Source organism: Geotrypetes seraphini, chromosome 5 (assembly GCF_902459505.1).
Source record: "Geotrypetes seraphini chromosome 5, aGeoSer1.1, whole genome shotgun sequence".
Lineage (NCBI taxonomy): Eukaryota > Metazoa > Chordata > Amphibia > Gymnophiona > Dermophiidae > Geotrypetes > Geotrypetes seraphini.
Genome location: NC_047088.1, coordinates 68,826,313 through 68,836,658, shown reverse-complemented (window position 1 = coordinate 68,836,658; position 10,346 = coordinate 68,826,313). Strand labels below are relative to the sequence as shown.

The 10,346-nt window shown below is 41.3% G+C and overlaps 1 protein-coding gene across 2 annotated transcripts in view; it reads right to left on the bottom strand.

The window, feature by feature from the left end:
* Positions 1–231: 231 nt before the first annotated feature.
* LOC117360447 (glycine receptor subunit alpha-4) overlaps positions 232–10,346 on the bottom strand; it is a 143,611-nt gene continuing 133,496 nt past the window's right edge. For both annotated transcript variants that reach the window (XM_033944201.1, XM_033944202.1), the window contains exon 9: positions 232–540. In XM_033944201.1, coding sequence (XP_033800092.1) covers positions 232–540 — 309 coding nt within the window. The remainder of the gene's footprint in view (positions 541–10,346) is intronic.

Below are 10,346 nucleotides of genomic sequence, written 5' to 3'. Positions count from 1 at the left end.
CAGTAGCTTTCTGTCACCAATCTGGGTTGTTAGTGCACAAAGTCCACTTAAGTGTCTGAAATGTAAACAGGGCACTTTGTTTCTTCTGCGGAAATAAAGGAATGGAGTGAAGGTATTGTTATCTGCCTCAGCTTAGCAGAAAACATTGACAGATGAAAGCAACCTGCACAAAAGCATAAAGAGGAGACCAGGAAGATCACAGTTCTCCTGCACTGGCAGCATGTCCCGCTTTCAGAGAGTCTGGTGAATGTCCTCTGATCTCAGCACTTTGTACGTCAACCAGTAAAATATGTTGAAAACAAGGAACGTGAGGGGAAAGATGGCTCGGGAGACTGTGTCAATCCGTTTTGCCCTGTCCACAAAGCGCTTGCGGATGACTTCACTGTCCTTTAGAAGCGGTGGTGGTGGTGGAGGTGGTGGTGGCGGTGGTGGGCTGTACATGCTGGAACCCTCCATGGCGCTTCCTTCCCTCATCTGCAAGCAATGACCAAGGCCATAACCCCGGAAGTAGAAGCGACTCTCTCTGACAACTTCGTCTTCCTGAATAAAAACAAACGAGGAAACACACATCACTAAAGAACAGGTGACATATATACATATCACATACTTCTTTTTCAGTACTATCTGTGAGAAGTCACAAGGTCGTTAGGAAAGTTTTATTTCTTTACATTACTTTGGAAAGTGGACTAACATAGCCACCACACCATTTCACTCAATGACATAATGAAACGTACTGGTACTTCTTTAAAATGTGCCTTCTTTCTTCTGTTCTCACCTAGCCACAGACACAAAAAGCACCCTCCCCCCCCCCCCCCACAGCTACCCCTACATGTAGAAACACTAACATATAAGAACATAAGTGTTGCCATACTGAGACAGATTAAAAGTCCATCAAGCCCAGTATCCTGTTTCTGACAGTGGCCAACCCAGGTCACAAGTACCTAAAAGATCCCAAGGAGTAAAACAGATTTCATGTTGCTTATCCTAGGAATAAGCAGTGGATTTCCCCAAGTCCATCTTAATAATGGCTTATGGACTTTTGTTTTAGGAGATTCTTGATATGTTTTATTAAGCCCTGCTAAGTTAACTGCTTTTACCACATTCACAGGCAATGAATTCCAGAGTTTAATTACACGTTGAGTGAAGAAATATTTTTTCCAGTTTGTTTTAAATCTACTACTTAGTAGCTTCATCGCATGTCCCCTAGTCCTAGTATTTTTGGAAAGAGTAAACAAGCAATTCATATCTATCCATTCCACTTCAGTCATTTTATAGACCTCTGAGCTGTCTCTTCTCTAGCATTTCCTCATAAGGAAATCATCCCATCAGAGCAGGATTAAGGCGTAGGCAAACTAGGCACATGTCTTGGGCCTAAAAGTTTAGGGGAGGGGCTCTATCAGATGTGCTGAGGATTCAGGAACCTTGAATTGCCAAATGTCTGGAATTTTTAGGATTCTACACATTTGTACATTTCTGGGCTTAAACTCAGGATGCAGAGACTGGTAGGATCTAGCCAATAGGAAGGCTTCTAGTCACAGGAAGGAGGAGCTGAGCTGCAAGGATTGGAGTAGGCCTGTATCTCTCAAATGTTTTTAGCTCTGGCACATTAAATGGAGCAAATGTTTTTCGTGGCACATTATAATTGAAATTATAAAATTGCAAAACCAGCAAAAAATTAAATTTGACATTTATTTAAAGTTCTTTAAGCTAAGTATGGGTAATTGTAGCAATGGTGAAACTAAAGTAGAGAGAATAGAATTGCTGATCAATGTGATGGATGTGCATGTCTTTTAATACAAATTAACTCAAAACATGGCTCGATAGTTGACAAGCAAACATGCATTTCATCCACCATCTGCAGTTGTTTTCTTTTTTTAAAATTTAACTTCTGTTAGAGCTGAAAATTCAAGTTTGCAAAGATAAGAAGATCCAAACAATAACAAAGCTTTGATTGCTTTGTTGCTCAAGTTAGGATAACAACTGTATAAAAAATAAAATTATTGCCATTAGTTTTCAGTGACCAATTACATCAAAGAATGATGCTTGTCTGGGCGGTTGTATCCTTACGCACACAAATACTCATAACATTGACAGACTCTTGTGTATGTGACATACCATACATGTTATCTATTCTAGTATATACTTATAAAGGGAATTTTAAAAAATAAATTAAAATGACACACCCAGAATCTCTTCGGGGCATACCACTGTGCCGTGGCACACAGTTTGACAGACACAGTTTGACAGACACAGTTTGACAGACAGTTTGACAGACAGAGGCTAAACCCCGAATGAGGTTTATAGAGGGTGGAGAATTTAGCGAGTATTGCGGAGAAAGGAGATTGTTGAAATGGAGAAGGAATTGAAGAAGAATGGGAGAAAGTGTGAAGAGTCTACCGCAGGCTGAGGGAAAGAACTGCCAGCAAATGCAATAACTTTGCATGATGATATGCAAGTGGGAACTCTGCCTATGAGAGTGCATGTACTTGTGTATATTTCTATGTCATATATAGAGCCTCCCTTTGAAAATGTGGGCTGAGCTTAAGGTTACCATATTTATGAAGACAAAAAAAGAGAAGACACATGACCCTGCCCACACTCCACCCATTTCCCTGGTCCCCCTTCCCATCCTCTGTGCCAACTCTCCTCCCTCCATGGGTGCTTCTCTCACTCTCTCTCCTTCCAACCCCCTTCTCCTATGGGTGCTTTTTTCTTTATGGTTTATGGCATATGGTTTAATTTTATTTAATAAACCACCCTTCCTTAGGCAATAACAGAGCGGTGTACAAAATTACAATTAAAATAGAAGGAACTTCATATCCAAAAAACCCAAGGGACAGCACAGAATGAAAAAAAGAGGACATATAAATTAAAAAGAATGAAACATTCTGTAGGCTGCCTCACTAGTAAACCCTCACGACACCAGAGTCATCTAATTGAATAGAAAAAGCTTTCTTAAAAAGAAATGTCTTCAAGAGTTCTAAACAAATTCGCCTGTATCTGTTTTAAATTGGTATCGGGATTGTCTCCAACTTATCTTTCCCCCCATTTTGAATTATATAGACCTTGGAGGGAAACTAGAAGATTTTATTCATTTACCTATCCCAAGGTAAAAGCTTGCCATTACAAGACTTTTTTTGATAGGACATTGGCAAACTGCAATGTTGGCTAGGAGAATGTATACACCAAGCTTTGTCTTATTGTTCTTTTTGAAAATTAGTTAAGACCACTTTATTTGACAAATTTATTATCTACCTTAGGAATTTTTAAGATTGTAACTAGTGTATTTACTGTGTGATTGTACGCTTGCTGATTGTCCAGTTTCTCTTTGTGTAAACCGCCTAGAACTGCTGGTGATGGCGGTATAGAAGAATAAAGTTATTAGTATTATTAAATTTAAAATAAGTAGATTCATGACTCACTGTACTTGGAAGAGAATTCCAAAGAGATGGTGAAATACAAAAAAGCTCTCTCTCTCATTAATTATACATGCATGAACAGAGGGAATTTGAGGATGCTGATCATTCAAAGAGTGTAAAAGTCTTGGTGGACAATAAGAACTAATAAGAGAAGAGAGATAAGCTGGATTGTTACAGTAAATTGATTTAAAAGTTAAGATAAGAATTTTAAATTGAATAAAAAAGAAATTGGAAGCCAATGATGCTGGAGATATAAAGGAGTAAGATGATCAAAACAAGAGGCATTAGAAAGAAGATGAATAGCTCTGTATTTTGGATAGTTTGTTATCTACGAATCTGTATCTGAGAAAGACCTGCATAAATACTATTACAGTAGTTCAATTTTGAGAAGATAAGTGAATAAATAATAATCTTTTGTGAATCCAAATTAAGAAAAAGAACAAATCAAACAAAATTTATTTATTTATTTATTGGGTTTTATTAACTGGCTTTATGAAGAGATTCACCCAAGGTAGTGTACAGCAGGTATAATTCAACATAAAACTTACAATTTTGTTAACAATATAATAGTAATAAAACTACCAAATATTTGCATAAATACAATGAACGAAGTACAGTTAAAATCTGTAAATTGAAATTTAATAATAGGACTACCATACTTATTAACAGTACTGAAATTCAAATGAGAGAGATACGTACTAAAAGGAATAAAACTTTATAATAATAATAAAACTTGTACTAAAAGGAAGACATAACACTTATGAAGCATCAAATAAGCACAAATAAAAACATTCAAATAACATACGCTGACTTTTACAAAGCTGTGGTAGAGCTTTCTAATGCAGGCCAATGAGGTAAATGCTCTGAAACTCATAGAATTCCTATGACCGTCGGAACATTTATTTTGCCAGCTTCGGGATGCAGAAATGTCCCATTTTCAGAGAGATCATCCCGATGCTGTGCCTGGGGACAACAGGACAGGCGATCACAGAGCCTGGGCTCTCTCTCCCTGCTTCCCCATCACCACCGCAGCAACAGGGCCAGGCGAGGTGAGTGCAGCGACTGCACAATGACCGGCCAAGAAGCCTTCTCCCCGACGCCAATTCTGACGTCGGAGAGGAAGTTCCGGGCCAGCCAGTGATTGGCTGGCCTGGAGCTTCCTTTCCGATGTCAGAATTGACATCGGGGGAAGGCTTCTGGGCCAGCCATTGTGCAGTCGCTGTACTCGCCTCGTCTGGCCCTGTTGCTGCATCGGCGTTGGTGAAGCAGGGAGAATTTGTTGTCGTCGTCGGTGGCGTGGGGGGAGGCAGGGAGAGAGAGAGAAAGAAAAAGTTAGGGGAGTGTGGCTGCGGTGGCTTTAGGGGGCAGGAAGGCGGCGGTGGCTTGGGGGAGGCAGGGAGAGAGAAAGAAAGACAGAAAGAAAGAAGTGCAACCAGAAACTCACCAGACCACAAAAGTAGGAAAAATGATTTTATTTTCAATTTAGTGATCAAAATTTTGATAATTTATATCTGCTGTCTAAATTTGTCTATATTTATATCTGCTGTCTATAAACCGTAATAGTGGTTTTTAGCGCAGGGAGCCTATGAGCGTCGGGAGCTATGAGGGGCATTCAGCACAGCTCCCTAAGCTAAAAACTGCTATTGCGGTTTAGTAAAAAGGGAGGGGTATATTTATTTATTTTTGTATAGTTGTTACTGAGGTGACATTGCATATTTTAAAATCATCTGCCTTGACCTCTGAAAACCCCCCGAATACAAATGATAATTAACATTTTCTCTGTGTACAGTGTGCTTTGTGTTTTTTAAAATTTTATTGTTGGTAGATCATTTTGACTTGGTCATTTTAAAAGTAGCTCACAAGCCAAAAAAGTGTTGGCACCCCTGCTCTACAGCAAATATACTGTGCCTGTAACACCCTGCTGTGCCTTGTTGCTGCTAAAGCTCAGCTGCTGCTAATAAGCTCCTTAAGCAAACGGAGTTTGGAGCGGAGCAGGGCTGAAAGCAGCAGCAGTAAAATCAAGTCAGCAACAGGAGCCCCAGAGCTGAGGTTTGATTTTACTCTCTCATTTTGGATACTTTGTTTGTTGTTCATGTTTTCCTTATGGATTTATTTTCATGGCATTGTTGAACTGTGAAATCATTTGCCACTTACCTGCACCCTGGTGAAGAGGACTGCTTTACTAATATAAAGTCCAGGGGAGTTACATGGAATGCCTACCTGAACTAGGGTCATTTTCTGACAAGTATTTGAACTATTTTTGTTTGTTCCTGATTTATGTATTATATGACTAGAGCTGACGGTGCTCAGCCAATGTACCAAAATAAAGCTTAATATTTTTTGATTTAACCAAGCTTGGTTTGCTTCTCCCATCTTTTGATGTGTATTACTGGCTCAGTGTGGCCTGGGCAGACTAGGCAGAGGCCTAGGTCTGCTTGAACCTGAAAGGCCTTCCTCTTTCCTGAAGAAGCCACGCCGACAGGCCGGAATAACACAGCGCCATGCCTCCTGCAAGTTTAGGCAGGGATTAGCCATGTGACACCATACTTATTCTTGTATCCCGCTAATGTCGACTATGAATCATTGCGGCTTACATAATATTAGAAATGATACAGAGGTATAGACCACATACACATGAATATGTTATAAAAGGTCAGTGCAGTGAAGAGAATAGATGTGTTTTCTGTGCTTTCCTGAATTGGAAGTATGTGGTAAGTCGTCGTAAGTTGCTTGGGAGTTTGTCCAGACTTTGGGTCCTTGGAATTCAAAGGTGGTCTCGAAGAGAGCTTTTCTCCGGACCTGGCATGGGGAGGAGAATGGTAGCTTCCAGAGTTGAATTGTCCTCTAGTCATTGAAGAACTGTAAGACCGGGAGAGCAGAAGTGAGTTCAGCTGAGTTCTCTCCATATATGGCTTTATGGACCATACATGCAATTTTGACCTGAACCCTACTTTTAACTGGTAAGCAGTGCAATTCCTTAAGTAGTGGACTTGCCCTCTCATATTTGGTTTTGCGAAGGATGAGCCTTGCTGCTGTGTTTTGGAGTACCTGCAGTCTCTTAAGGTCTTTCTCTGTGATGCGGTAGTAGAGAGAGTTACTGTAGTCACTAATGCTTTTCTATAATACAGCTTTTCCTATAGCTGATGGGTCAAATGTAGATATTGGATAGGGACAAGATGAGTGGTACAGAGTGTGCTAGGATAAACAGATGGGAGATAAACAGTGTGATTTCACTTAGCGCCTCTTCAATAGGAAGTGCTAACTGCAGCTAGGTTCTATGTGTGCTAAAGCACATGTCCACGCGATAGAAGACATTCTAGGTGAAATCAGTTCACTTAGCGGGGTTTAAACAAGGTTTGAATAATTTCCTAAAAGAGAAGTCCATAGGCCATTATTGAGATTGCTTGGGGAAATCCATTGATTACTCCTAGGATAAGCAGCATAGAATCTGTTTTGCTACTTGGGATCTAGCTAGGTACTTGGGACTTGGGTTGGCCACTGTTGGAAACAGGATACTGGGCTCGATGGACATTAGGTCTGTCCCAGTATAGTAAGTCTTATGTTCTTAGGCATGCCCCCAACAATTAGTGCATAGCCTTTCAACTTGCTAATGTCTGCTGTTAGAGTGTGAAAGTGCAAAACCCTAACGCACTGTAGTGAAAGACTCTCTAAATGAACAAAAGAAAAAAAAAAAAAAGAAGCTAAATAAGACATGGATTGTGAACAGTATTAGGGAGTGAGTGGCATAGAAATAGCTATCCTTAAAAACACTCCCTCATTGATGTGGCAGTTAAGCTATTTTCTAGAAGGTGGCGCTAACTTGAGGAATCAGAGGCTACAGCAGAGCCAAGGTAAGCAAAAGAATGCTGAGCTGTCTGGCCAGGGGGTGGGGCTCAACCGGGAGGACAGAACCGGGAGGCCCCAAAGGAAGATGTTTCCAGAAGAGAGACCCCCAAGGCAAGAAATCTCCGGGAGTGAGCCTGAGGCAGAGGCTCTGGGAAAAGCCAAGATGTCCTGGAGTTTGGGTTTCCCTCGCTTGTGTGTGTAAGTCATGAGAAGTCAGTTAAGGTAGGCCATGCTTTAACTTTGGCTAGATAAGAATCCTGTTTAGGAGATCTGGAGGGAGCCAGATCTGTGGTTGTGAACCTGCATGTAGATGTATGTATTGAAGGGTTGAGGACTGCGGAAAGTTTGCCTCTGCAATTAAGAAACATTATTCTTTATTAACTGTGCTGGAGAAGTAGCAAGGCTCAACACTGGTTAATAAAGAACATTTGTTTCACCTTGTATCCTTGTGTGACAGTGTTTTATGAAGGCCTTGCTCTCATACCACTCATATACATTACCACAATCAGTAAAAGTGACTGATCTCACTAGCTTTTTGATCCTGTCCTGCGGTTCAGGACTATTGGAAGGAATTCATCACTGTATAGCTGAATGGATCCCCCTAACCCCATCTCTCCTATCCCCAGAACTCTACCGAAAAATTGGCACTAATTTAAAAAATGTGCTAAGTGCCACTCTATAAAAAGCGCTCAAAGTTAGACACCGTTTATAAAATATTACTTAATGCCAGGTTACGTGCCTACCTTTAAATGTAAATGGAATCTCTCCCTAGTGTAAATCCTCATGCCTAATCCTCCATATTCTATAACAGCACACATAAATTGCAGAAACGCCCCTGATCTACTCATGATTCTCCAGTGGCCAAGCAGATCCCGATATCTAAAAATGTGCAGGCAGATTATAAATTAATGCTAATTAATGCTAATAATGATTAGTACCCATTAATCAGCACTAATTTGCTTGTTATTCAATTAAATTGTATATGGAAATTGTGTGTGTGCCCAGATTTCTGTGCACAATGTTTAGTGCCATTTATAGAATTAGGCCATATGTAACTAAGCCCAGCCCATTTTAAAGAACTGATCTTATCAACAAAAATTCTCCAGTCAATCAGCATTCACCCCTTCCTCACTTTCCTTTTTAGCCAACCTACCTTGATCTATAAGTTCTTTTATCACTTGAAACCAGTGGCGTAGCCAGACAACCAATTTTGGGTGGGCCCAAGCCTAAAGTGGGCATGCCCTTCTCTTCCTCCCCCCCCCCCAGCCTATGGAGCAGCCTGTCTCTTTCCCTCCCTTCCCACCCCCCAGCCCATGCAGCATTTCAGTTTCTTTTCTATTAGGCTTTCCTATACCAGGTGCTGATGTTCTGGAGATAGGTATGTTTTTATTCTGATCTTTGTGGGGGTGCAAGGGGGGTCTGTAATCACTGGGGGAGTGTGTGTGGGTCTTTACTTTGTCTCTGCAGTGGTTATCTGGTCACTTTGGACACCTTTTTGGCACTTATACCTGTTTTTACATCATCTAAGTCACAACGTATAAGTTCCATCTAGGAAGTCTCGTAAAACCTTCGATTATCCCTGCAGGATGACTAAGTCTAGGTTGGCCCACATCCCGCCCTAACCACTCCTCCAGAAATGCCCCTTTTAGCTCTGGGCGCACAGCGGCATTCAGAGACCTAAAAAGTCCCTGGATACGCCCAAAAAATAGGTTTGATTATCGGCACTTGGACGACCTGTCTTTTAGGTCATCCAAGTGCCCACTTAGGCGGGTTTTTAGATGTGTTTATGTTTCGATTATGAGTCCCTTAATCAACTGAATCAAACCTGCAGCTTCTAATGAAGACACAAGAAGTTGAGCTTTTTCATCTGTCTGTAAATCTATGGGTGTTAAAATCTCCCAGATCTACTTTGGAAAGCATTCCTGAATCCATACCTACACATACTCTCCCCACTGGTTTTTTTTATCCACTTTTTTGTTAAATATTGTTCAGGCCAAAATAGGACACAAACCTACAGTATATAGTAAATGAAAGCACAACCAAAACAGAGTTTATCCTTAATTAGCAATCATGGATAGCAGAAAATGCTATCAGGTCATGTCACTAAATACCCTGCTAAAACCTTGCTGTGCTTACTGAAATTGCTTTTATTGGCCTATTCATTAAGATAATGAGATGCACAGCATACACATATTAAATGGGTCATGATAAAAAGAGTCTGGGACTTTCAATGGGTATATGCTCTGAATCTTAATAACCCTTGCTAACCAGCTCAAAGTGAATAGCCAGTTAGCATGAGGACCTCCAACCTGACAGGCAAAAAATGGGCTCTTGCCTTTCTCCAGTTCTATTTTGCCAGCCTCAAACAATCTCTAAAAAGTTCCAGTGCAATCTCTAAAAAGTTCTTATTGTACCCCACCACCTGACAAGGCTAGGGTATGCTGAATTTTCTCCAATCCTACCCATTTTTCCACAGTCTATAAAATCTATAGCTCCCAACCCTCTAAAACAGTATATTGCAAACTGTGTGTTGTGGCACACTAGTGTGCCTCCTGAGATTTCAGGTGTGCTGTGACACACTGGGGAGGAGGAGAGGCACAGGCTGACTGCCTACAGGACATGCCTCTTTTGGCAAGAGGCATGTCCTGTAGATAATCAGCCAATGCCGGTGCCTCTCCTTCTCTCTGGCCCTCTTCCCAGTCGGCACCCCCCACTGGCGGCTCATGGTCCGTCTGGAGGGCCTTCGCGCATGCATGGACATTGATGTGATGATGTCATGCATGCGCATGACATCATCATGGTGGCATCCGCACACTTTCGGATTCCTCAAGCCGCGGCCACTAACGTTTAGTGTGCTGCAGCTCGACAACGTTTGCGGGACACTGCTCTAAAAGATCAAAAAGGCCCTGGCCTTCCTTTCTTTTCCTCCTGCAACATCGGTTACGTAAATATTTTATAATAGAACCTGCATGCCCAGGTGCCATTACAGAATAGATTACCACTGTGCATTCTCAGAGCTCCTAATTGGTGGAGCCCAGTTTAGAATTGCTCCCTTAGGGCTGGATTCTATAAATCGCACTC